Here is a 27,872-nt window from a genome sequence, read left to right on the forward strand (position 1 = left end):
AACCAGCTGCAGATTTCTTTATACAACACATTCAACTAACAATAAGCAAAATCCCACATGGCTAAAGCCACGGAAGGCCCCAAAACAATTTACTCGTCCCAATGCCCATTACATGCTTTTGCTATTGGGACTGTCTGGAAAAAATAAAAAAAAAAGAGAAAAAAAAGAATAAAAAAATAGCAGAGACACATATGTTACTCCCAACCACAAAATCAAGCCTTATCAGAGGGGAGCTCACTGTCCCGCTATGGAGCACTCATTGGAAGAACAAAGTGCAAGTTCTCAAGGCTTTAGGGGAAAAAAGATTACCACGACCTATTATGAGAGAAAAGCCTAACTGCTCCATGTTAACACACCAAAGGGCGCATACAAACCTGCCTGAGGCCTATTTTCTTACTGTCCCACATTTGCTTGAAGTTCCAGAAGAAAGGCTGGTCACATTTTTGACAGGAGTCACTATCCAGCCACTCGGGGGTCTGCAACACACACACACACATAGACACAAAGTGGGAGCGAGCAACAAACAGCAAAGCTTCCAATGGAGCCTAGAGACAGGGCGAGAAAGACGTATTGGGGTGCGGCAATGTGGCCAACGAAACTTGATTAAAAATCCCCATTTTCACAAGATGCTGTTTGGACTGTTCCCTGTGGTGTCTTTGGCTCAGCGCTGAGCCTTGCAGGACACGGGAGGAACACTTCTCACCCAAATCATGAAGCAGAGTTCGATTGTAAGACCATAAAAATAACCCAGGAACAAACAAGCCTCCCCCACCTTTCCAAGTCTGCAGTTAAGCATATAAAAATATTCTGTCCTGTCTGGACAGCATTTACCATCTGCTATTGCCTCTGGTGGGAACTGGGGGCAATTAGTATTTCCAATAGTCAAGCTACTCATCTAGTGGGAAGGTGTCTGAAATGCTGATGTGGGGTTTTTATAATTATTTCTTTCTTTCTTACTGTAAGAGGCGTTCCTGCTGTCAGAGGTATCTGTGCTTCAAACCACACATGAGGGTAAGGAAGGTGAGGTTCACCCGAACAAGCCTGAAACCCAGACCAGCTCTTTTCCCTGCTATTACACAAAGACGATGCTTTCTATTTCCTAACACGGTGCACAGCTTTGCACTCAAGCTGTGGATGAAGCGGGTAAGAAGGTTTAAAGAAAAGAAAGAAATTATTAAAGACACCTCTCTCCTGCAGCCAGGTTTTGCTGTGCGTAACAGTGTGGCCCAGACACCCTGTGGGGAAGCAAGTCCCGCCAGATCCTGAAAGAGCTTGGGAAATGGCTGGTGTGGCAGGCGGGCGGTCGATCTCCTCCCTGGCATTTGGGTCCCCCAACACTTGTCTCACACTGAGCTGCTGGGGAACATGCGGTGCGGCTCCCTACGAAGTTTAGGAAACCCTCCGGAGGATGTGAGACTCAGGGAGAGTCTTGGTGCTTGGCTGCTCTCCAGCTGGCTGTCAGTCTGTCTGTCCTAACCTGGCCTAGCAGGAGCGACACTCCTTCCCAGCACATGACTTCTGCTCCTTTCTCTGCCCCACCAGGACAAGAGCTCAGCCCAAAGCCAGTGCTGGCGAGTGGGTCCGTCCTGTCCCCGCAGCGGGGCAGCCCCAGCCAGACCAGGACAGCCCTGCCACTGCTGCTCTGCACCACGGCAACACGCTCCCCACCAGCCCCACGACACTAAATAAACACTCAATAATGTTTAACACTTTGTGAGGAATTGGTATTGGCAAACTGCAGTTTTTTCATCAGAGCCAGTGGCTTCTCACATGCTGCAGTTTAAAATGGCAAGAAACACAGCTGAGATGAAGAATTACAAATACTACAAAAGCCAGGCAAGGACAAGGTAAGGCTGATGGAGACCCTCAGCTCCCAGCATAGCTTTGACCCCCAGCAATACAGCAACTGCCTGCTTCTGCTTCTTCTGCAGTTACTTTGAAGGCAATTCATTCTGCTGGGGCAAATCCTTGTCTTTTGTACCCACAACAGTCTGTCTGTTTAATGCCTACAGATTTATATCTGCGTGTAGAAGTTTTTATCTCTGAAGCATCTGAACACTACAGATGAAGAAGATATTTTGCTTGTGACAAGTAACCGCTTCGTAGTCAAACAGAAACACAGCTTCTAGCCTCTTTCAGATGTTGCCTTCTTACAGCTTTTTAAAAACAGAGAGGAAAATAAAGAATCAAGGGCTAAAACAGCTCAATTCACTCTAATGCAGCCGAGCACACATCACATGGAGAGAACCCTTAAATAAGGGCAAAAATACCAAAGCCAAAATCTAGAAGAAAATGCTCTAGGACCCCAAACCAAGGTTTGGTATTAAAATCTCAAAGGTTCCTGTTTTGTGGGTGGTTTAGCACCATGAACACCCTATTGCACTACTGATCCCATGGACAAGCCCACATAGCCATAGTCAGAGAAAGCAGCGCACTCATTAGCACCTGCTGCTAAGCCCTCATTTAGCTAATTATATTTCTCCTCCACTTTTGAAACCAGCCCTCTCACAGCATTGCCACCTGTTTTGCGACAAGCCAGTCTTAACCCTTACTGTAGCCTTTGGAAGGCAGCAAACAAGTAAAGGTTTTCAATTCCGGATGTTCGAGCTGCAGCAGAAAGGAAACATCTGTAGGGAAGGAGGAAGCCGCTCTGCTTTTGTTTCACTTTTGGAGCTGATGACATAATTGGCCATTAGATTAGCAATTAAAGAGAGCCAAGAGGAATGCTAATTCACATAAAAAAGGGAGCTCAGTTCCTGCCCAGGTCTATTTCAGTAGTTTTTTTCAATCCAATTTTCCACTTAGCTTTCCTCCTTGCTCAAGGGAGAGATGCACGACCCGGGGAGGCCAAAACCCTTGAGAACCCTCAAAGCTGGTGAAAGCCCACACTGCCAAAAGCCCTGCTCAGACCTACCTGCTGCGGGGGCTCGGGGTGCCTTCCTAACCCCTGCAGGAACAGGGCCGGGGTTTGCCATGACTCACGTTACGGGGATTTGCCCCGCTGCCGAGCAAGGCTGACGCCTGACTCACTCGGCACAAGCGCTCGCTCCCCCTCTCTGAGTCAGGTCTCAGAAATTGCCAAGCGGAGGCTGCTCCTGCTGCGCCAAAGGCCCGGGGTGCGTTTCTGCGCTCGCTCACATTCGGTGGCCGCACAGCACAGAAGCAATTAGGAGCGTGTGGGCGCAGTCTTACTGTCTGGATCAGTAAAGTCATCGTTTACCCCGCTTCTACGTGGTTACACCAGAGGGAAGCAAGACTGAGTAGCGGGTGGGATTGAGACTGAAGCTCTAGTTAAATGTCTTTTAGGCAAGAACAGGAAAAAAAAAAAAAAAAAAGGGTTGCAGGTTTCCAGAGATGACAAAGAGCTTTCTTGTTTTCTTAAAAACCCCTAATAATTATCAATCCACTCATTTACCTCTGAACCGGTAATATTTCTCATGATGTGTTGGAAAACAAAGCAGGGCATCTCACAATACCCTGCCCTTAAAGGACGTCTTTCAGAGCTGTAACGTAAAGGGTAAGAGCCATTTAGCAGCCTACTTAATATGCGTACTCTGCCAGACAATTTCCCTTCTACCATATTATGAAAGGCACAGCATAATTGCTGTATAACAACTGGAGCGTGTCCAAAAACATTTTTAAAGCCTGGAATGATCTTCTTCAGGTTGAAAGCCGCACATTTTAGAAAGGCCCCTTCTTCCCAAGACTGTTTCAGACCAAATCGACAAGAACCAAGTATCTACCTCCTGCCTCTCAACATCCATGTTCCAGACGACGATTCCCCCGTCCGCACCGCAGGAGATGAGCTGCCGAGTGTGGTGAGCGTAGGAGAGAGACTGAACTTTATCGCTGAAAAGGAAACAAGACAGTTACTAATCAACCATCCGTGGCTAGCACACCAGTAAGCGTAGAATATACGATAAAGCAGTAGAAAGCATTTGTCTGCCCATATGCTTCCCTCCCCCCCCAACTGCGCGGGGCATCCATCGGATGCAAATCAGCCTTTGCTGTCCAGCTGGGACCAGAACCAGAGCGCTGCTTTTGTAGATGTTGCCCAGATGAGCAAAGACCTGTTCTGGCAGCTGCTTTTGCTGCTTCTGAGATGGGAGGTCCCGGCTGCGCTGGGAAGCCTGAACAGAGCTGCAGCTGCGGGCCTCTCCGAAGGCACATCTGGATGCATTAATGCAGCCCCAGTAAGGTACCGTCTTGTCAGAAAGCCAGTCACAACTTTATTTTCGTAAATCTCTGCAAAATCTAGGAATGAAGAACTGAGGAACTACTGAAGTTTTTCTTTTAGCGCTAACAAGCATAGAGAGTTTAAAAAATTATACAGGAATCACTAAATTGTTCCTAAGCCTTCTCAAGATAAGGTGGAATATTTAGGTGCTTCTGCTTCTTCTTTTAAGGAAAAAGCAAGACGGGAGAAATAATTCAGCTTAAACCCCCAAAGCTGGGCTCAGTCCTTCATAAGAGAAAGAAAACCAGGCCTCATCTCAAGCTATTTGCACCCTGGAAAACTAAGACCATGCAACACTGTTAGGGGAAAAAACAGAGCTACGAAGAGACAGTAACTGAGCACAGAGCGACTGGAATTAACCCACAACATTTGGTTTTCTTTGCCGTCACCACTGGTCTCCTCTCCCCACAGGACTTTCATGCTAATGGATTTGGCTGTGCACATGGCTGCTCCTCCAGAGGGGAACGCGTTTGCGGGAGGGTTTGGTACAACCCAGCCTTGCCCTCACAGCGCCCGCCTGCCGACACCAGTGGCACCGCCGGGTGAGATGTTTCGGAGTCCCTGCTGCCCTTAGGATCAGGTCTCTACACTGCACAGTGCCAGCCAGCGGCCGTGCCACAGATTAAGATCCAGAGATGAACTCTGTATTAGGAGAACTAATTTACACAGCAATAAATCTATCAGCGGTGCATTAGCAAGCACCACTGACAGGGTACGAGGGTGGTCTGGGAACTTCAGCAAGAGCTCTGCAGTGCTCTGAAATCCCAGCAGCATCCAAATCGCTCAGCAGAGCGCAGCATCACCCAGAAGAAACGTACGAATGTGTAAGGAACTCTTAGACCAAAACCACCACAGAATTTTGCCTTGCCGGACCTAAGCCTGGCACGCAAGTCCCACATAAATGCACTCCCGATACACTGAGACAAACTTGTCACATTGCCAGTGTTAAAAGGCTAGGAGATCATTGCAACTACAGCCATTCCGACCTCCACTCAGTGCTCAGCACAGGCTTACTCTTCTTCAAAGACATCTACTATGCTACGCAAACGTGAGGTCCGTACATGCGAGGAGGAAGCCTCTTTGCATTGAGGAGATGGTGAAGGCCCCTGTGGGCAAAGCACATTACTCAGAATTCAGGCTGTAGGTAGAGTGGCATGGAGAAAGGTAGCATGGCGGAAAAAGGGACTGATTGTCCAAGGCTGATGCTCCCTCTAGGGGAAGCAAAAACCGTGACGCCTGGAAAGCGAGAATTTCTCTGCAGCTGTTCTCATTTGAGGACCTTCCCCCTTCCAACAAAGGTGTGAGCTCTGGCATAACACATTCAGGACTAGAGATACTGTGCTTTCCTTTATCACCCTTTGCAGACTCTCAAATCAGCCTGTGGGCCTAACACCGAAAAAACTTACTACAAGCAACTTATTCCAGTTGTATATGGACCACAGAGGTACACATACAGGCTTGAGCACGTGAAGGCTGTACCCTTTGGGCTGTTTGTTTCCAGATGTGGCCTCTGCCGTAAGCTTTTCTCACATAAAAGCAGGAGGAAGGGCTTTGAACGTACTTATGTCCTTGCAGCTCGATGGCTGTTCCTTTTCTTCCTCCAATATCCCACATTATAATGGAATGATCAGAACTGCCTGAGAATAAAACTCGCTGTATTGGGTCCCAACAGAGAGCAGTGACACCACCTGAAATGGGAGATGCACACAACAGTAATTTCATTACAGGAAGTGGAAGTGAGGAATTGTAGCTATATATATATATATATATACACAGATAGAACAAAAAATGTGGAGAGATAGTGATTAAAAGGCATGTATCTAGCAACGGCCATGCAGCCACTGTGCTTGCCAGTTGAAAACTAACAGACTAGAAAACCTACCAAAGCCCCATCCTACTCCTCCATGGGCAGAGGGCTCCACTGCCACTCACATGGATCAATCCACCAAGCAGTAAAGCATGGTAGAAGGGTGGTCACAGTGTGGCTGTACAGCTTTTCATCTCCATCATTCCCAGGAGATAGATTTTATCATAAACGAGAAGCAAGTGTGGAATATTACAGGCATCTCCACAGTATCCTAGCATGAGGATTGAACTACCTTGTGCTACCTTGTGACTGAGCTATCAGCATTCAATCAGAGAGGAGGGGTATGGAGAGAAAATGCTAAGGAATGACCACCATTTCTTCTGTTAGATGGCAGGATCACATCCCAGGCTTGCTGTTTTTAAAGTGTGATGGGGCACAAGTCCCAGCAGTGAAACAAGCAGTTAGTGCCTCCAAGATGTTCCTATTCCACTTGGACAAAAGTGCCTACCAATATGAGTCTTTCCTTGAGGAGCATCCTTTTTGCCCCAGAATTACCACAACTTGTTCTATTCTCACTTGGCTTTAATTAGCAGCTACTGATTGTGGCATTTTCTGCCATAGAAGTTTTCTGATCAGAAGGCTGATCGCTCTCGTTTTTACCAATAAAGAATAAACTTCCCTGAGCTGTAGTGACAGTGTAAGGTCTATCTCCCTTCCATGCTGCGCACTGACACAAGCCATCCTAGTGTTTCACAGGAGAGTCAAACCACCGTGACACTGAGCACAGATGAAGAACCAAACTGGATCTCCTCCTGAGGCCTTACCTGTGTGTCCCTTAAATGTCGTAACAAGGCTGCAGGACTCTTGCTCTAGTTTGAGTATGGTCACTTGCCCAGAATGATCACCAACAAACACGTGCCGGGTTTCCACATCGAATCTGATGGATAAATGCTGAGGAAAAGACATTGCTTATACAAGCTTTGCATTCCTTTCATGACTTGTTAATTCTTCTAACATGAGTACAGTGCAACCTCGTGAGCAGCACTTCAGTCTCGAGAAGGTATTCGGAGTGTACTTTTAGGCATCAAGCTCATACTTGTTCATATTAGTAGCGTACCTGAGTAAACCAAAGAGAAAAAATATTACACTATTCCAGAGCATGCAATTTGTGTTTTTATTATGAAACACCTTTGAAGTAGCCCTTCGCCATGAACAGAGTCATTTCCCCAGTCTCTCTAACTCAGGTGCTAGAGTTAGATGGTGTCCACTCTCTCTTTGCCTTCCCAAAATTCTATAAAATAACTGTTGCTAGTTTTGTGCTCCTTCTTAATGGTTAAGTTTACAAATACAATGAAGGAGTATTGTTTTATGTCGTATTTGGGAAAGTGTCAGCTACATCAGGTGCATCACATAACATATTCTAAACTGAATAAAATCTGCACCCATTCAACCACCTGCTGGAACCACCTATCTGGACAGATTCTGACCTCTTCATCTAATTTAATTCCACATTCAGGGTCCATACTGGATATTTAAGGAGCAATTGCTTAGCACTGATTTTATGCACACAGGGCACTGGGGGGAAAAAAACCATGTTTCTGGTTCTGCCAAGCTTTTTGCAGTATTTTTCAATGATTCTCCCTTCCCCTGCCCTCCACTAGCGTGATGTGATGACCCAAATTAAAGTGTCCTCCAAACTTTTGAATCACTCGAAATGCTCCGTTCTCTAGAGAGGTTCAGGAAATGTAGGATAAATTCTTGCATCATGCTTTCAAAAGTATTTATCATTCAATTAAAAATTAAGTTCAGTCTTTACGCCATTTAGATTGCCTGAATGACCGGATGATATAAAGCAAGTCCATGTTCAGACAGTAATTTTGAGTCAGTCTGACTTCCCAGGAACTAGCAAAACACACATCATCTATACCACATGTACTACTGGGCACTAAAACGTCTGTTTATGCTAGCCCCTGGTTTCAGCCTAAGAGCTTATACTTTTCCACTTCCCTTTTCATTTGCAATAAAGTTGAATTAATATTTTTTATTGTCAGGCAGCTGGGGCAGCTCTAGGTGAATAAGCCACTTGAGTGCCATTTCTGGAGCCATTTATTCCTTAGTTAACCCAAATTTGCAATACATACTGGGCTGTTCCAGAGTGAAGGACGAGTACTCATTATTTTATATTAAAGTCATTTAATTTTTACCATGCATACACACAGGCAAGCTGATCTGATCACTGACCTACTTTGCCACTGTAATTCTTCGAAGAAAGCATGCCCTGCATGTTTAAATGAAGGCCCTGTCCATATTTATTACAATAGCAGACCACAATAGGTTGCAGATCGCTCATTGTTTTGCTCAGAAATGCTGAGACCTAAATATGCCACCATGCATTAAGGAGACAAAGCAAGGAGCACAGACAGCTTTTAAGATTGGCTTTAAATAACGGTTTCTCTCACAAAGCACCAAACCTACCCCAGGCACAAAATTTGAAGGGCAACTAGAAAAATAAACCAAAGAGGTTGTTTGAAGTGCAGAAATACAAGCCTGAGAGCTCAGCAAAGGATACTGCAGGCCACAGGCGCCTGCGCTGGTGCGGTACCCTCCCAGCCGCTGGCCGCTCTCTGAACAGTGCCACGTGAAGTGTTTGTCTTGTCCGGTGCTTAACACCCACTCCATCTCCAGGACAAACAGAATCATCATGACCCTGCTTTGATGAGCTGAAAATTAAGCAGACAGACATATGATCACACTGCGGAGAAGAACGTGGTGGCAGAAGACCACTGTACGTACCAGCTGCACCCAGTTCCTCCACTCCCTACTCAGCCATTCACCCTCCCCTACAGAAGCAGCTGATGTTTAATAATCCTGTTGACACAAGCTACCATGCAAGCTCCTAAGGCCCCTGCTCTGCGTGTTCAGCATTTGCATGAGAAAGAGCAGAAGTGAGACTTAATTCCTTCCATGCCTGTTGCAGCCATTTATCTTCTACAGTAGCACCTCCGTCCATCATCGTATCATCACCAACAAAGCTGTCACTGTGTAAAGCACTCTGGGCTCTACTTAAACCTCTTTTGAGCTGGTTTTGCAACAGCAGTGCAGATGCCTACGCTGCCGCTCCCCCTGCTGTGAGGTTTGGTGGGTCTGGGTTGCGGATGGTGGTACCCCAGCAGAATGATGAGTTACAGCACAGGCACAACCCTGCACCAAAGGGAAGTTTTAGCATTGCATGTAAACCAGCTAAAAGGGAAACTGGAATAAAACAAAATTAAAAAAAAACCCTAAAAATATCACAGCTGGGCAAGATGAATAAAACAGCTGAAGGAATAAATGTCTACTGCTGCCTAATTAAAGCCATCAAAAGCTTTTCATGAAAGCAAGGGAACCCAGGCTTGTATAGACATTTTTTCGTATGAAAAAAACAGTGGGCTTGGTCGTGAAGTACTGATTGAGCTGACTTTTTAATAAAACAAGTGGCTGGAAAGACACGCAGAATTACTCCCAGCTATAACTTAGCAGCAAATGCCATACTCGTCAGCCTACAGCCCTACTGGTTTATTGCTGTTCTGAGACCCAGCAACATGTGTCGCACAAAGCAGGCTGCTTGTGTCTGGTTGTGTAAAAGCTGACACACTGGAAAGATTAAATATCTTTGGAAGCTTAAAAACCAGCTAGAAATCTCCATTTGAAACGCAGAGAAATTCCTCAGAACGGTATGGGAAGATTGCTGCCTGCCCCATGCAAACTCACAGCACAGATGAGAGCTGTGCTCAAACCCCACGAGGGGGAACTAGCTGTAGCAAAGAAGAGGAGGCTTGCACGAGCCCACATCTGCCCCTGCTCCACACCACTTTTTAGACTCAGATTCCCTGAGGAGAAAAGACAACAGAGGCATTGACACAAGTTGCCGTAACTGTGATTGGCAGCCAGACCAGTTTACAGTGTCAGACATGAACTGTGTCCAGATGCTTCCCCCCTTGCCCATAGAAGAGCTCAGATTTTGGCTCTCGTTTCCACACAGTTTTAAACTCCAGGTTTGTAATCCAGATAGCAGGATGGGGACCACCCAGGAGTCACCTGAGCTCTTCTACACAGACCCTCTCTCCTCTCTGCTCTCCAGATTTCTCCAAGAAGAAATTCAGTGACCCCCTGGGTGACTAATGCTTGTCTTTACCTATCTGCTGGTCTCCCCAGGACCACTCGCACTAGCTGGTGGAGTGGTGCACCGCAGGAAGGGCCATGAAGGGACACACGCTGCTACAAGCACTCGATGGGCTCGTGTACGTGTCCCAGGGGCTTGCGTGCACCAGCAGTGCCGCAGACAGACCCATGCGCTTCCACACGACGTGCAAAGTTGGCGGAGATCAGGCTGTTCAAGGAACATTTCCTCAGCATGTGGCAACTGCTCCTGCTAGTGTCAGCTTCCCATGGTTTGAACTGGCTGTGGGGATAGCTGGCACCACCCAGCTCTCCTAAATCTCCTCCTGTCTCCTCCCAAAATGTTTCCTAAAAGGCAAGGCTTGTACCTTCTGCTAGAAGTACTACCTGTGGATGGTGAGGCAGCTGTCTGGCAAGTAAGGAGTAGACACTAAAGAAATGTGTACATGCCAAGAGGTGGGAGGTATGTGATAACTTTGCTTATCCTCCCTCCCCCAAAAGAGCTTTCAGTTCAGCACTCTTTTGCTCATCTGCAAGTGTTGCACATACTACCTGGTGCCACCACACACACACTGATGGCAGAAACCCCTGAGCCAAGTGAAAGAGCACAGTGGAGAACACCTAAGTAAGGGAGGAAGGAGAGGACGAATGCGTGCAGACAGTTACTTGTCTTTTAGAGGAAATTTGACCCATGTCAGGCTGAAAGAAGCAAAGTTCCAGAAGGTTGGAAGTTGATAGTGGAGCAAGGAAGAGGTATGAGCCTTAAGGTTAACACAGTTTCAGGGTCATAAAGCAGTGAACAACATGCTGGTCCTTCATCTACAGAAGGTTTGATCACCATTTGTGCGCAGAAAAAAATGTAGAGCAAACACTTCCAAAGCTGCTCACTGCAACAACAGCAGGATAGAGAAGAAGGAATGGAGGGTGAATGTGATCCCAGCACAGAAGAAGTCACAGCAAGCACCAGGCAAGAGCAGATCTGTGTAAGCCAGCACAAGAGAGCCCGTGTGCGGGGGAAGTTTATACTGTACAGAAGGTAGAGAAGCAGCAGACAGGAGAAGGGCGCAGGTCCATCTGCAGCAGGAGGGTGGGCGGGAGCAGGGGAGCTGCGCTCCTGCTGTGAGAAAGCAGCAGCAAGCACTCTGCAAGGAGCAGGTTGGAGAGAGGATGGAGGGACCCTGCCTGGAGAAAAGCAGCTGCAGCCAGGAGCTGCACGCCGAGATGCCAGCAGCAGAGCGCAGGGGAAAGGAGGGTCTGCGCCGTGTGCAAAGGCAAAGGTTCGAGAAGCACAGCCAGTGCACAGTGCAGGGCAAGAGGCTGTGCTGGGTGAAAGGGAGAGTTAAAGCAATTAAAAGCAGCAGCAAACACCAAAGGAGAGGTGGAAATTAGTAGTAAGAAAGAAAAGCTTCACATGTGTAAGAAAATCATAAGAGAAGAGGCTGTGCATAGGGGAAAGCAGAAGTAAGGACATGGCGTGAGCTGGCCTGAAAGCAAGGAGGCAGGGGGACACCCCTGAAATGGGCAGGCTGCAGAAAGCACGGGGCAGAAGCAGGTCTACAAATCCTGCTTGGTAGAACAAGAACCTGTTTAAAAAAAAAAAAAAAAAAAACAGGATCTGTTCGATCATCCAGAGGGGGTATGGACTTGTCCAGTCCATACCAAACAGGTTTCTTCACCACTCGCAGAGCGTCCCAAATGGCACTGTTCAAACTCTTGCACCACCCCTCCTCACACAAGGGAAGGAGTTGGTGCCTGCAGGAGGCCAATGTCCCATGACCCGCCCCGGAGTCCTGACTAACACTGTGTCACATCCCCAGTCTCTGTGGTTTGATACCTTTCAAGAAACAGGTTTTGCAACTCCAGACAGAGTGTCGCAGCAAAACCTCCACAGAGCATGGCTGCCCACGTACACTGCCGGCGTCGGGCTGCCGCACAACACTGGACCTGGCCACAGACCCCTGCCAAGACCACAGGACAGCCTATGCACATGCTGTCATCCTCTGTCACTAGCAGACCATTTGGCAGACATATTCGTGGCCTTTCAAGATGCAGTTAGTGTCCTTTAATCACTACAGTAGCTTCAGCTATTTGTAATAATACCTGGTAGTGGGACACGATCAATAGCCAGCCAGTCACCGGGCATTGCAGAACATTTACAAACAAAGCTAGCACAGGCAAAACCAGCCAGCATGGCTAATCTAAAGCTCCTTGGTAGACTAGATAAAATGATTTACTCCCCCTAAAATATCTTTAAAGAATGTAAAGGCCTTACTTGAAAACTTTAAACAAAACCAAACACCCAACACTTTTTAAAGTAAGGCTTTTAACAAATGAACCACTAGAAGGTCACCATACTCAGCAAAACTACATGGTCCTTTTTAATTATGTTTTTCCTTGCCTGAAGGCTAAGGCTTTGCTGAGATGCTTGTGCCAACCCCTATCCCTTGGCACAGCCATGTGAGGAAGGTGTACTACTGGGATGGGATTGCGGAGGGGACTCACCCTGGACCAGGTGAGGAAAGTTCATCTCTGTTGGACCATGACATGCCTACCCAAAGGACCAAGTGGCCCTTTCTTGCATATTCTCCACAAAGCATGGTGAACATGCAGCCCTGACCACCTTGCTGGGTCCCAGCAGTGCTGTGGGACTCTGGTCCCAGTGAAGTCCTCAATAAGCCCAGATCCAGTGTCCTGCATGGAGGTAACTGTGAGGAGCACAGAAGTGCCTCCCGGTGCACGGTCCAATGGAGATGTAGGAGCCTGTGGCTGACAGCTATTCCATGGAGTTTCCTACCAAATCTGAACGGACCTTCACTGAGTCTTGTCCATCATGTAGCAATGAATAGGGACCTGTCTTTCTGGTTGCCATTCCCACCTGCAGCACTAACAGCAGTCTGGCTGCCCTAAGCCAGGAGCAGGGGGGAGAAAAAAGAAGAGAAAGAAGAAGACAAAAAAAACCCACCTCCAACAGTACCTGAGGGTGCTTTTGCCCATGTGGCTGGCAATGTGCAGAAAGCAGAACACCAGCTCCACTGCTTCCTTAGCCTTTGCACGGAGGGGATTACTATACAGACACCCTGACACACATGAATTTGGGGGATCCCAGCAGCCTGGAATCAATACATTTTCTTTCCACTCCTCAAACTACGTCACTCTCAAAATGCCACTATTTTTTAAATTAAGGGAATACAGCTTTCAGCAGCTTAAACAAGGAAAAGACCAAGCATCAAACTCTGGAAGTGAGAGAGGAAAACAGGGCAGGGGCTCTGTGCCCCGAGGGATGGAGGAGGCAGTGAGCATCGCACTGGGCTTAAGCATCTGAAGGCAGACGCTGTTCACTCTGTTCACTCTCAGTGATCGCTGTGGTTTGGGCTAGATCTGAAATGATGCCCATTCTGGGCACAAGTATTACTTCTCTTGCCCTAAAATAAGTCCACAGTTTTTATATAAAACCTTCTAACACCTTGTTTGAGGGTCCTGGGACAAAATGACCTGAACAGATCAAAAACCTTCCCATGCTGAGACAGGCAGTCTAGGAAGGAGGCGACTCCATATGAACTGTGGTCAGTTGTGCTGCCTCTCTACTAATGTTAGCGGACCCTCATTAGAGTCATCTGCTGTGCAGTGTTTGGGGGATGCCATCTGAACTCCTGGGGTTCTCACACAGGACAACCCATGGAGGTTCTCCATGGCACCTTCCTATCCAAAGGCCTCCTCCAGTGCTCTGCAGCAGCAGCACATCTGGCACACTGCAGCACAGGGCCAGGAGAACGGCCTTCATTTTCCTTCATTTTTTAAAATTTGTGTATATATGGTCCCCAAGCATTGGGCGGGCTGCCACAGTCAACTGGCTGTCCTGCCATACTGTCAAGATACATGTTTCCCCCCTCCAAAGTGTTCAGCTTTTTCCCTGAAGAGCTCAGCAAGGCAGGTGGTCTCATGCATATGTCGTTCTGCATACACAGAAGACTTAAGCTCACCCTTCCTAGGCTGTGATTAGCCTGCAAGATTGAATCCAAGCATGAAAATGGACGAGCTAATAACAAAGGGGGCTACAGAACAGTCAGTAGGACTTTTCAGGGCAACAGTCCCTAAATATGAAACCTGGGTTTGTCAGACTTTGGTGATAGTGGAGCAATCACAAATTCGGATACTAAAGACTTGTACAGTCAGACTGCAGCAATCTTATTTACGATTCACATATATATTTTATCATCATTGGATATTTTTCTTCAGTTTTCACACGCTAAGAAAAAATGCAGGCATTCTTGCTTAGTTTTACAACACACCAGGCATTCATGAAATAGCTGAAGTAAAACGCTCAAAAGCCAATGCATGTTAGCCGTGCTCTGCAAAAATCAAGATTCTCTTCATACCTTAAGATCTAAATGTTACAAAGGGATCCCCAGAGCCTCCATTTAGAGATTTAAATTATCCTCTCAGCCTTTCAAGGTATAAAACTCAAAATACATAAGTAAATACATATTTTAAAATGTACGTGAGAAATCTCAAGCCAACATGTCAGAGACTTCTGTATAGAAACATAATGCTTAGCATATAATATGATGATACCATATAATATCACACCACCTCTTTGTCTAACAGCAAAAGAGATATAAGAATAAATTGTCGCACATATTTGTTACTTTTATAAGAATACCTGTCCCAGTCACAGTGTCCCATAGAGGTTTAACAAGGATAAATAGCTAGGTTTCTTAAAACACGACATTAGTGCATACCAGAATATAATTAGAAAAAGTATGGATTAGCATTTCTTGACCTTTTACTATGACAGGTATTCACTGATAATCTTGAGATTACTGAAGCGCGCAGTTATTGAAATATAACCGGACTAACCCCAAAAGCTACAGTCCTAAATGCCTCAGCCTTAAAAGATGGGTTAGTTTCCTGAATTGTTTCATTAGATACACTGGATTACTAAAGATTAAAAATTAATACTCCCCTTCCCCAAATGTGGTCTGGATTATGTACAGTTTGCTGTCTAGAATGGTATTCCAAAGGAACATTTAAAAGGACAAACAGAACATGAAACAGCTGTTTAGAAGTCTTGTAATCTCAGAACAAAGCACATTATTGATCTATTGATAAAACCAGCATTTACATTAGTTTAAAAACAAAAAAAATCAATCACTGTAAAGGAGACTTCTCTCCATTCACACTCCTTAAGAGAACATTAACAAAAATAAATGACAATACAAACCAATTAACACGGATCTTGGTTCTTACCCTGGTAACTTTTCACTAGTGTCATCTTGTTGTAATCTTCTGATAAAATGAATTCCTGAGGGAGGGAAAAGAAAAAACAAAAGAAACAGTGCTTAGAGATGTAAAGCGTTTGAAAGTGTTTGCAAGTGTTTTCATCTGAATTCCTTACCAAGGTAAGCTCTCCCTTCTTTGCAACCACAGGCCTGTCTATAACTTTTGCTAATTCTGAGTGCCTCCATCAAAAAACCTATATTATTTCACTTTTTAAAGCTGCCTAGGGAAAAACATCACGAGTGCTTCTGAACAGAATGATGGAGATAAAAGAGGAACTATTAAAAAAAGAAGTCAAAAAAGCTGACAGAAATGGCTGGCTGTGAGCTGAGGTGCCACGAAATGAGAGACCTGAGATCTGGCATGTAGCAAACACTTCTTGCTCACGGCTGTCTGGGCAGAAACCTGCACATGGACACAGCTACACTCCACTACACTACACTCCAACCTGAACACTCAGGAAACTCAATATAAATATGTCAGAGCCCCCTGAAGTTGCTCTTTCCAAACTAGGTGCCAATAATCCATGATGGGAATATATTTCGGGTTTCTATTTGAAACTCTCTCCATTCTTCAGACAAACAGAAACCCAGACTTTCCCCTCCCCCGCCTTGATTTTATCCCACTGCTGGTTAATATTTATCCTGGTATCTCAGAGGCAGACTGACTTGCTTTGCTACTGCTTCATTGTGGCTAACAAGCAGTTGAGCATGGGATGGAAGGTGGCTTAGCAGGGGCTGTGGCTGTCTGGGGAGAGTTGCGTGGTGTGACTGAGCCGGGCTCGCTCCGGCAGCCAAGGAAGAGCCCACCCATGGGCACTGCTCTGTGGTCCTGCTGCCTTGGTGCTGCTGTTTAACCGCCGAGCCAGCTGTCGCTCGAGGAAATGATGAAAACAGCAGCTAAGAGTCTGCCTTGGCTCCTGGAAAAACCCCGTGTGGTTAAACTGACTGAGCACCTGGGCATCCCTGCTGATGGTTTTGAAGAGCAGAGGTTGCTCAAAGCCGGGGAACCAGAGTGACCTGAACAAAACTCCTGCAGCATCTCTGGAGGAAGCACTCGGGCAAAGGGCAGGCTCTGCAGCACCGCCGCAGGAATTAGCTTTCAAACTGCTGTCAGGTATCTACATGCATACACCACATACTCAGAGAAACACAAAGGGAAAATGAGGAGTGTAAAAACGCATCATATTAATAATTTATAGCAAACTACACAGAAACTCCCTGAGCTAATCTAGCTTGGGGACAGAAGCAGCAGAACATAACTCATTTAATCTGGAAATAGGATGAAAATAAGAGAAGCGTTATAAACAAAAAAAAAGCTAAATTTTAAAGCATACAGTTGTGAAATATTCATGTGTAAGCACTGCCAAAAGCACTGTGCAACAGTAGAGAAGACTGAACTTCAGGACCCCACAGACTATACTATATTTAAGGCAAACCAAACATTTAGTGCAGAAGAGCATGAGAAGACATTCTAACCACTGAAAAGCCGGTATTTACACACAGTTTCCAAACAGGAATTAAAAGAAAATAATCACTCTGTATTTTCTATAGGGTCACCATAGCAAATCTGCACGGCTTTCCAACACCAGGATTTCCCCAACACATCATACCTACTGCTTGGCACCAAGGTGGAGAGGCTACAACACTCATATGTGGAACATCTACAGTGCCCAGCTTCCAGGAAAACAACTGCAAGTTGAGGCAGCTATGTGTTTCGCTGTTTCCAAGTCTCTGTTCATAAGTTAGTTATAAATACCTTCTCCTGAATTGCTCTACTTCATCTTCCTTCCCTTAATCTGCTCCACCTCCCATTAGCTTTTCCCTGGCAGCTAACGACAACAGTGGGGAGTGTTATTTAAACAGCAGTAACAAATCAACTAAGTCAGCTGGATTTCTATACCAGGGTCACCTTAACTCTACAAACCACAGAACGTTAAAAATCTGCTGTACCTCCCTAGCTACCTACAGGGGAAGTGGTTTCCATTAACCACTGACTGAACAATGCTAAATCACCACATGAAATGCTTTATTACAAAGCCTCCTTGAAGCCAGGCCCTTTGCTATGAATGCTAACTTTCTGCTGTCTTAACTGAAAAGAAACGGCTTCAACTTCTGCAACACATGGTGGGACAATACATCTGTCTTTCCCACAATACATCTGTCTTTCCCACCAATGTGGCTGTCCTGGTACTGACCCCAGCTTTCACTGTGGTGGGACACAGACGCTGGTGACTTCAGGTGGGATGAAGAGCATGCTTTGCATTCTCGTTTTAAGTTGCATTTTTCCCTTGATAAATGTGATGTGGCCGTTGTCATCTGAACAGTCCCACAGTTGCAGTGGAAGACTGAAAAGGCATTTGAGTGTCTCCATTATAATACAGTGAATCAAACACAACTGCACTTCGTAAGGTTTACCCAAGTATTGATTTGCTCTGTATGCTCTAACACAAACCACAGCTGTGTACTATTAATACACCGCTCCATCCAAAGAGATAAACACAGTACAAAATAAATACAATTACATTAACCTGAATACTGGATATATTTTTTTTTTTTCTGAAGACATCTTGCTTCCCGTTTTTTTCCTTTGAAAGTGTATGATAATTTGCAATTCATTTTCTTGTTTTACATTTTCTAATCTTTCTCTAGGTCTTTTACTCCCTGCTCCCCTTTGCACTATCACATGTTCTTCCATTGCACTCATTCCCCTCTTCCTCTCCAGGCCAAATGTATTAGTTGCATCAACAGACAGAAATTTTAGCACAGGGCACCTTGCTCAAGAAATTCATGCCCTATTGCACACACATTGTGTCATCTGCACTACAAAAACACCGACTACATCTCTTTAACATTGTACCAGCTGAAACTGTTTTTTTTATCCTTCCATACGTATATGTTTTGTTCCTCTCAGAGCTGCTGACACTCATTTCTCATTAGGCAGCTTTTCGGCTCTTCTTAATGAGCTAGAAAGGCTGGGGTCACCCACACAGCTCAGTCAGTGCTTGTTAACAGAACGAAGAAAGATGTCTGAGTCCTGTGAGAGCCCTTTTGCGCAGGAGAGGCTGGGATATGTCAGAGCGCTCAGGATGGCAAAACTAAAACCCTTCCTTACAGAGAGTAAAAACATTTTTTTCTAGCAAGATTGCTCTTTGCTCTTTAGAGGGCTTTTTTGGAGCTACTTTACTACCTTTTTTGCCATACTGAAAATGTTAGCGATCAGTCTTGGCTGTTTTAGGTAAGCTTATTATTACAAGAGTGACTTGGTACCATGAAAGCTTTCACAAAGCAGAAAGAAGTCTTCAGCATCTGAAAAGACTGTCCAATCTAGTGCCCACTGTTGTACGAAGACTCTCAACTGTACCTTCATGGAACACGCCTCCCTCACACTGAAATACATCCACCACAAACTTCTCTTGAGCCTAAGACCTTTGAAAATCCTCACCCTGGGAATATTATCAGCATTTTTCCAAGTACTCTTGTTAAGGCAAACAAACCCCATACTCAGGTGGGTGCCATTTCAGAGTCCTTGGCCGTGGCGCTGGCTGACATGGCCCAGGGTCTGAGGAAGACCCATGCCTTTCCAGAACTGCAGGTGGATGCCAACTGATGTATCCCAAATTAGCACTAGAGCCCTCTGCTTAGGCAAGTAAATCCATTTCTGAGAGTTAATAATCTTTATGTACTAGTTATATGTTGACAATTCACAACCTAGTTCCCATCCCAGAGAATTTACAGTTTGTACTCTGAGAGATTATACAATTTTGACAGCACCTTGCGGATCTCATTAAAGGCTTGGCTTTGTCAGTACTCTCAACACGTCTTGCAGAGAGCAACAAACCCACTTCCATAAATGGAAGAAAATGAAGACTCTTAAATCCACTGTAAGGCCCTACATCTATGTCTGTTGCAAAGAAAAGGCTAGAAAATTATTACAGTGTTTTCACTTTATAAAGTACAAAAACTGGGAGGGGACAGAAACCATCATGTAGTTTTCCTGAAGCAAAAAACAGTAAGCTTCCCACAGTGCCAGAGAGCAAGGGTGCATATCAGCAGGTACAGCCTGACTCAGTCTCAGGTATTCAAAGTGCTGTTTACGGCTAAACCTGTAGACACCTGCAAGATCAAATGATGTGGAAGATGAATCTATCGTAATAAGTGCCATCCTCAAGGAAGAATTCTGAAGGGGTTATTCTGATGCCGTGTTTTCCTTGTGGCCCTGCTCGAAGTGTGTAATTACTTCATCTAGACACAAGCACGGTCAGCAAAAAAGATCAATTTGATTCAGCTTCAGCTAGCTGAAAACTAAATCCATCATTTAAATCACCCCAGAAATGGGGAGAGAGACGTATGCCATTCTAAGGCAGTTTCTACGGTAAGTAACATGGGTATCTCCAGAGGCAATTCACCTCTCCTCTTCTGGCTGCAGAACCTTATGGTTAACTTTATCTAGGAAGTTAACTTTCAGATGGATGAAATTAGGTGAGGAGTCTCATCTCAGCTGTGGAAGCCTCCTCTCTACTGCAAGTAATAGACCTTTCCTCTGTTTCTTCTTGTAGTGGTATCTTGAGAGACTTGCACCGATTCAAACATGTTTTTTTCCACTTCAGAGCAAGGAATTTATGGCCATGATAAAGTCTTTTGGCTTCCAAAATGGACCTCAGGCAGTACCCAAGACATAAAGTAACAGAAATTCCATTTCTTCTCAAAAAAGCTTTGCAGAATGTAAAAAAAAAAAAAAAGTCTTAGAAACTTTTTTTTACTTTAGGTACCACTGTTCTTCAAGCCAGATACTAGACAATCTTTCGCTCAAGAGAATGGTCTATTGTGCTGCACAAATGTTTGTGCAGCCTTCATGTTGAGAAGTTACAAAACTTTGAAAACAATCTCTTCATCCTTGTAGAACCAAAAATTGTCACCCTGTTTCACAAGGAAAGGTGGCCATACAGCTCACCTCATGGTGGCTTTGCTGGAATATCTTTCTTTGACGATAGCATTGCTGCCCATCCTTTTCTCAAAATGCCCTTTCTGAGGTGCCAGGCTTATAACCAAAATCCCTAGAGTTTACAAAATTTTCACGTAAAAGAAAAAAGGCAGTTCTACTTCTCATCCCCATTTACATCTCAAAGTAAAAGCAGCACTTCCTTGTACTGCAAAATGATTAGTTTGAGACTATGTGGCACTCTCATGAGTATTATATCAGCTTACAGCCCTTGCCAGGAATCCTTTCCTTCTACACAAAGTGAAGATGCAGAATGATTTTCAGAAATTTTTTTGGTCCTTCACCCAGTGTACACAAGGGTGCTGGGCATTACCACAAGTCTAACATGGAACAGCTGACTCACTCCCAAATATTTCAAGCTGCTCAAGTAAATTGCCTGTACTTTGCCATTGAGGGCCACACAGTTAAAAGCAAGGGCACTACAGTCACCTTGCTGCACTAAGTTCTCTTAATTTGTGGTCAGTGTGCCCTGCTTGTATACTCCTGTGCTAAACTGGTCATCATATCTCTGCCCAGGAAGGAAAATTTATCCCATCTTCCAGAGGGTGGTTGTAACCCGCTGTCAAGTACCCGGGGATTTTTTCTAACACCCCAATATTGCTGGGACTTAAATATGGGGCTACCCTTGCTCTTCTTGCATTCCCACCTCCACCACTTCTTGTAGCACATTGCAGTTGTGACTTCTCTTACAAGTCTTAGGTTTGCTATATTTCATTGCTCGTGGAAGTTTGTGCAGCACATTTTCTGCACAGTCCTCTACCACACAACTGCTTGCAGCTACAGGGGACTAAATCAAGCAACACAGACAAGCCCTTCCCCTCTCCCACTTGTATCCAGAAGACTGAGAAAAGCCCAGCCTAGCAACAAATAGAATCTACCTCAGACCTGGCAGTATATACCTGTAAGTGAGCAAAGCCACATGTTGGTTTACCACCTGCATATCTCATTTACCTTCTTTAGCTTCAGAATGGAAAATATTTGACTCCATTCAGACTCAAGCACCCTCTGACTCCTCAAGGCAAAATGCCCCAAAGACAAAGGACACATCTCCTCCATCACGCTGGAGTATTTAAATACCTTATTTACAGTCGCCTTCACATTCCTCAAAGGCCTGGTGGAAACAAAAGTTTCTCCTAGGACTGGCAAATTACAGCTATTTCAGAGAGTGGGAAGGAGGGAATTTCAGAGGTTCAGGGAATTCTCTGGCATCTCTCCCATCTCCTAGATACAAAAGGAGAAATCTCCTACAGGCACAAAAAAAATCTCTGCTGCTAGCTAGCCGTTAATAGCTTTATAGGTCAAAACCTTCACATCTTTGACACAGCTCACAGGCAACAGCTAAAAGGGTCACACAGCTTTTCCCAAATACGATCTTGGCTTTAGTGCCCTTCACGTCAACCTGCCAACACTCATTCAGTTACAAAGCCCATAAGGCAGAGACAACAGCAGTAAAAATCTGAAATGATGGTAAAATGATCTTAAAACTGGAAGAGAAGTCTATTGATGAGGCATAGGTGAAAAACACCTCTCTGACCCAGACCCTTCCACAAAGTGATATAGCTCTTTACTCATCATCCCACAAGAAAAATCCAATTAATAAGGTCAACTGCTACCCTCTGTCCCGGATCTAAAAGACAGACGCTTCTTTTAATACCCTGCTTCCTTTCCAGGCACGTAGATCTCTCTTAGATGTTAATGAACCAAATCTTTCAGCAAAAGCACTGCCAGTTAGGAGAAACTCCTCTGAAGGAAGTGAGAGGAAAACAAAATCTGAACCCTGACGTTTGGAAAAGCAGCCAGATATGGAGCATAAATCCACCTTCTGCCTCTCAGAAGATGATTTCTCCCCTCTTAATTGTTGCTTTCAGGAAACTTTGGTATGGTATGATTAACAAGGCACTCCAATGTAATAAAACAACAGCTGTTTTTCTGCGTTGTTATTTTTTAGAGATATGCAAATTAAGACAGTTTGTTTAGTCGCCTAATAAATATTGTAAACCCCACTCAATCTCTTTGTGGCAGTTGGAATGAAATTTGCAATAATCTGCCATTTTCTACACCACAGCTTTGGTTCCACTAGTAGTACAAAGTCTCTCTCCCAAACACTAGCAAAAATATCCTCACCACAACATCACACATATACTTCTCAAAAGGGAAGCATTTCAACTAGAAATCTTTGGATGTACTTACTGAGATTGTACCATTGTCTAGACCTATGGACAGCCTTCTGGTTTCCGGGTTAAAAGACATGCATGAACATGGAGCTGAAAAAAATGAACATGTTGATGAAGTTAACAAAACTGCGATTCTCATTTTCTTGAAGTTCTGGAAAGCCTAAAACTAGCTAACATGCTTTATGATGCTGTTCAGCATTTCTCCCCTTCTAATAGACAAGCATTAAAAAAGAAAGTGGTCTTGCAGTTCATTCAACCCTATCCTATTAGGACATGGAACAGTGGCTATTTCTCGCTCCAGCTCCTTCATTTTTTCTTACCAGTCATCTGAAAACAGGCACGTCATATAAGAGCAGTGATGGTGTTTTGATATTAGACACCTGATATTTCAGTATAATCTGAGATTACTTAGCTGAATAATTTAGATTTTTACGTTTGCCTGAACTTTACTGACAATAGAAGAAAACACTGTATTATGTCAGAGGCTTCTACCCTATACCTGCAGTAAGCAAGTTAACGTGTAGGAATCAACATATCAGCCAATATTAAGGACTGTGCATCCAGCTGTGCCCTGTTCTAGTTTCACCACAGACAATGCTATGATGGTGTCACATACTATGGCCAAAATAAAAGATTGCATTGAAAACCAGCCATTGTTTTATTATATCAATAATACTCTAACAAACATCAGGATATAATCTTAAATTGCACACAAGTCAGTCACACTACGCTCCCTCGAGGATCTGGCAGGGTTCGCATCAAGGGTAAATCCAAAATTTTCTTGCAAGAATTCAAGAGCTATGCTTGGTTGAATGGAGAAATTGTGAAGCTGCATTCAGAAGAAGATTGTTTTTAGTGCTGAACACAGCAGTATGCAGCTGGGACTGCTGCTGTCACAACAGAAACCTTCAGGAACCATTTTTTAGCAGCAATTGCAAGCTGCAGCTAGGGGCAGGCATTCTTGCTCCTTCGATAGCGATAAGACTGTTTTTTAAACCATATTCTTGTGATAAATATAGAGTACAGTCAGATGTGCTTTTTGTTCTGCTTTTTTCCCCCCCTCTTGGTTTCTATTCTCTGTTGTGATTACCCGTAGTGGTTTTATCACTAACAAGCTCGGAGTCCTCTCTTTTGCAGTACTGTATATCTGATATATTCTCAATTTGTGTAATGTCTCACCTAGGATTAAACAGTCCATAGCTCAGCAAGTCTTCCTCGATAGTTTAGTTGGCGGCAAACCTAGATGAAGCAGAGTCTATGTTGACTGTTTAACAAAACTTGTTCTACCTTCAGTATTGATTCCCCCTTGAAACATTTCCTAAAGACCAACCAACCTCAAGCAGAAAGCCTGCCAGATCCACATCCAGACAGGCACCTCAATTTATTTCTTTCCTGGAAGGGCCAACTGAATTAAACCAAAGAAAAAGCTCCAGTTCAAGGAAACTGCCAGAAGGGAAACACTTAAAGTAGCGCTACTAGCAGTGACAAAACGGCTCCTTCCTATACCTCTCCCTCAGAAAAGGCATTGTCCCTTTGGATGGTGGTGCATTACTATTATATTGAGGCTCCTAGGGCTGTGGTAGGATGAGACAGTTGTAGGAAAAACAGACAGAAACAAAAGCACTTCCAAGCAGAATAAATATCAAATCCTTTTAAACACACTTAATGCCAGAACAGGCATATTCTACATATCAGCTTTCAAACGCTAGACACTGTGCATACATTGAAAGAGCTGCTAGTAACTCTGAAGGCAATAAACAGCTAGCAGAGACGTTGTCTCAGGTAAATCAGCTGTTTGAAGTATGTTTTTCTCAAATAGCCTGAAACACTTCAAATACAAAAGGTGCAAGCAACTGCTTGACACGGGTTGATTACAGAAAAGTCACTTCGAAATTCCAGACCCATGTGTACACAGTTGTAGCAATGTAAAGATACTTATTTTTCTGTAATCATTTTCCTAAGGGAATTCTTCAGTAATGTGCTCTCAGAAAAATCGTTATGTCAGCACTAACATTATGTCCACACTAGCCACACTAATGTAGTTAAAGTGATGCCAATTGCAACAAGACTGCAGCAGCTTATGCTGTAGTGAAAATAAGATGACATTCAGATAGTTAAGCACTTGGGCTCATTTGGAAGAGTGAGAGAAAACAAAAAACAAAAAAACCCAAACCAAAAATACTCAAGCCCTAAGCTTCTGAGATTTTTAAGATCCTTTGAAAATAATAGGAAAAATATCAGTGCTCTGAAGGCCCTCTACTCAGTACCTAGCTATAATTTGGATTTCAGAGTGGAAAAAGATTGATCTGAACTATCCTGATGCAGAAGTCTGGCTGTAGCCTTTATCCTAAACACAGAGCAAATACACACTGATTTTAACCTTTGGAATATTCACTATGGAGGAAAAGCCGAATTACGTACTTCATGCTCTCAACAGTGTGTCACCTCTATTAGAGGCTGACAAAAGTAGAAGAGAAACACAAACTTTAGACCTGCAGTTTTAGGGACCCCTCTTTGAAGCACCTAAAAGTGGCATAGTTTAAGACAGAAGGAGCATGTTTTTCCTTGCAGTTTTTTTACCCTCTTGATCAAAGCAAAGTGTTAGCTACGAAAAACATGCTGTGACAGACAGTGTATTATCTGCCCCAAAGACTGGATACTCCACTGTTGCTCACTACAATAAATCCTTTACTCCATTCCACATCTGTGAGAGGTTTTTGTTTGGTTGGGTTTGGGTCTTATTGGGTGGCTTTTCTTTTTGCAAAGCTTACTTCTCTTGACTACAGTTCCTTTCCCTATGATAAATTTGTGTCTGCTAAGTTGGTTTCTTGCTCCTACATAGACAATGCCCAAAAGTCACACATCTAACCATGGTTACACATCTATAATCTGTGTTACACATGTGTAACCAAGGGCACACATCTAACTATGAGGAGGGTGAACATGCTTGTCAGAGGTCTGTTGTTAATACAGTTATTGAGACAATGCTGGCATGAAGGAGACACTTTAGCCAGGTTTCCAGCTTACCTAATTTGCCTTACTGATGATATAACTGTGTGTATAACACCCACAGCTCGCTCTTTCTCATGAGCTAGAGGAGACGATCAAAAATGTGGCCACAGTGTTGTCCAGAATTTCCCAGCCACAGAAACATCCATAGGCAGGGCATAAATCTTTGCAAATGGGGAAATCCCACCTCTAAACAGCAGCAAGTGTCCCTACTCAGAAGGGATCTACAACCTTGATCTGTTTTCCCAGGTATTTAATGGGTTTCACGTTCAGAATTCATTGATGGCCCCATCTAGGTGCAGAACTTGACCAAAGCACACGGCTGACTTGGCCCAACTCCTCATCTTCCTCATCATAAAATGGTGTGGGTCATGCACCATCGTAACCAAAGTCACGAGTCATACTAATGGGGTATCTACAGGTGGGACTGCCACTCACAGCTTGCTAAGTAGCACAAAGGCACCATCATGCCTACTACATTTTTAAACAGAGAACATCAGGATAGTTGTTGTTCTCTAGACAACAAAAACCAAGGTGAACCTAAAGCAGAGGAACATCAAAAAGGCGATCCACACAGAAACAGACAAAATGATCTTTTCCAGTCAAGTGCAGACCTGTGCAGAGGCTGACTCAGAGCCCTTCCTACGATTTCCAAGCTTAAAGCCATGGCTGATAACAATGTAATTGGTATTGCTTCAGTCATAAATTAAACCTGATCGTTCTTGAAATTGGTGAATAACACAGTATAATTTTAATATCTCATGGCTCAAAAGCTTACCAGCCTTCCAAGTGAAGGAGCAGTGTCAGGTGTTCAAATTTATGAAGGAGCTTTAAAATAGTCCCCTTTGACCGGATCTGGATCTATTCCATCATTTCCAGTGAAGCTGTTATTACTGGCAATAATTCATCTTTGCTAAGACCAGAGAAGGACTTAACAAGATTTTAAAATGTAAATGTATGCAAAAGCACCACATGGAAAAAGAGAAGTATCAATGCCAGACTGCTAGAATAGCCATTTCATAGCAGTTTGACCAGTGAAAGCAAACCTCTTAGGACAGGTCAAGGGAACTCAGGCCACTGTCAGTGATTGTGACAGAGCTCCACAGACTGCCACCTCATTAGCTGGTTTCCAATATCTTTTTGTGCAAAATCTTGAGCAGAAAGAACCTTTGAGGCTTGACATTCTTATGAGCTAGTCCATCACCAAAGGAAGAAGAGAGATCGTCCTCTCTACCAAAGGAACACCTGCTTAGAGCAGGCAGTCAAACACCATGGCCACGCTTGGGTCCTAAGCTGATGTTGTGGTACTAAAACTCATGTCTATTAATTATTTTACATATCATGGAGACAGATGTCTCTTCCAAATCTAGCTATCTTACCTTAAATAACTCTTGCTCCAGACAATAAGAATACCTCAATGGGACTTGATAAATGCTCTTCCATCTGTGGATTTATGGACAGCTTCACAAGCTTTCCAAAGACCCAGCACATCTGAAGCTGACTGAGGAGCATCAGCATACCCCTGCTGCTGGTGACCTGCAGAGTTATACTCCTGCACTCAACACAGGGGTTATGACAAACAGCTAGAGCTGTGATTTCTTCAGCTCTCTCTTGGAATAATCGACATCGAACTGCAGTTTCTTTTAAAGCATGAACACTCTCTTTGGGAGAGGACACATACAGCAGATCATATTGGAGGGAACCACCAAGGAGACTTGGGTTTCCACATCTAATTGCAGGGTTAAAATGATTCTGCTTCTTCACTGGAAGAGCTGCCTTCCCTGTCTAGTACGGTCTCTATCATATTAGCTGCCACAGGATATTAAATTCTTATCAAATAAAACCATTTACCATTACACTCTAATGGACTGAGCACATGCAGTAGGAAGGGCAGAGTGATTTATACTGGAGACTTACACAGCTTTATGGACTCCATTAGTGGCAGCATGCGAGACTACACTTTGAGCTTCCACTTTTTTTAATCTATGTTTGCATTAAATGCTCATCCCTTGCTAGCATATCTGTATCCTTTTGCTGCTGTAATCCCTTATGCCTCTCAGAAGCACTAGCACACAGCTTGGTAAAGCTTCACAGAAACCAAAAGGATTGTTCAAGAGTAGTATTTAATATGGAGTGGTAAGCTTGCAAATGGTCATAAACATGAAGCTTAATCAAAGCCAGAAGAGCAATCTTGAAAATACACAGTAGA

The 27,872-nt window shown here is 44.2% G+C and overlaps 2 protein-coding genes across 4 annotated transcripts in view; one reads left to right on the top strand and one right to left on the bottom strand.

Moving 5' to 3' along the window:
- The window catches only part of DHRS12 (dehydrogenase/reductase 12), a 42,982-nt gene extending 41,309 nt beyond the window's left edge, over positions 1–1,673 (top strand). Inside the window, exon 11 of the mRNA XM_075421250.1 lies at positions 1,543–1,673. The gene's annotated coding sequence lies outside the window, so the exon portion shown is untranslated. The remainder of the gene's footprint in view (positions 1–1,542) is intronic.
- The window catches only part of WDFY2 (WD repeat and FYVE domain containing 2), a 65,007-nt gene that overhangs the window by 2,447 nt on the left and 34,688 nt on the right, over positions 1–27,872 (bottom strand). For all 3 annotated transcript variants that reach the window (XM_075421200.1, XM_075421210.1, XM_075421221.1), the window contains exons 3-9: positions 22,671–22,744; positions 15,450–15,504; positions 8,614–8,764; positions 6,869–6,981; positions 5,799–5,925; positions 3,744–3,849; positions 375–476 (exon numbers count right to left, since the gene is read on the bottom strand). In XM_075421200.1, the coding sequence (XP_075277315.1) occupies positions 375–476; positions 3,744–3,849; positions 5,799–5,925; positions 6,869–6,981; positions 8,614–8,764; positions 15,450–15,504; positions 22,671–22,744 (728 nt within the window). The remainder of the gene's footprint in view (positions 1–374; positions 477–3,743; positions 3,850–5,798; positions 5,926–6,868; positions 6,982–8,613; positions 8,765–15,449; positions 15,505–22,670; positions 22,745–27,872) is intronic.

This window comes from Opisthocomus hoazin, chromosome 1, assembly GCF_030867145.1.
Source record: "Opisthocomus hoazin isolate bOpiHoa1 chromosome 1, bOpiHoa1.hap1, whole genome shotgun sequence".
In the NCBI taxonomy this organism is placed as follows: domain Eukaryota; kingdom Metazoa; phylum Chordata; class Aves; order Opisthocomiformes; family Opisthocomidae; genus Opisthocomus; species Opisthocomus hoazin.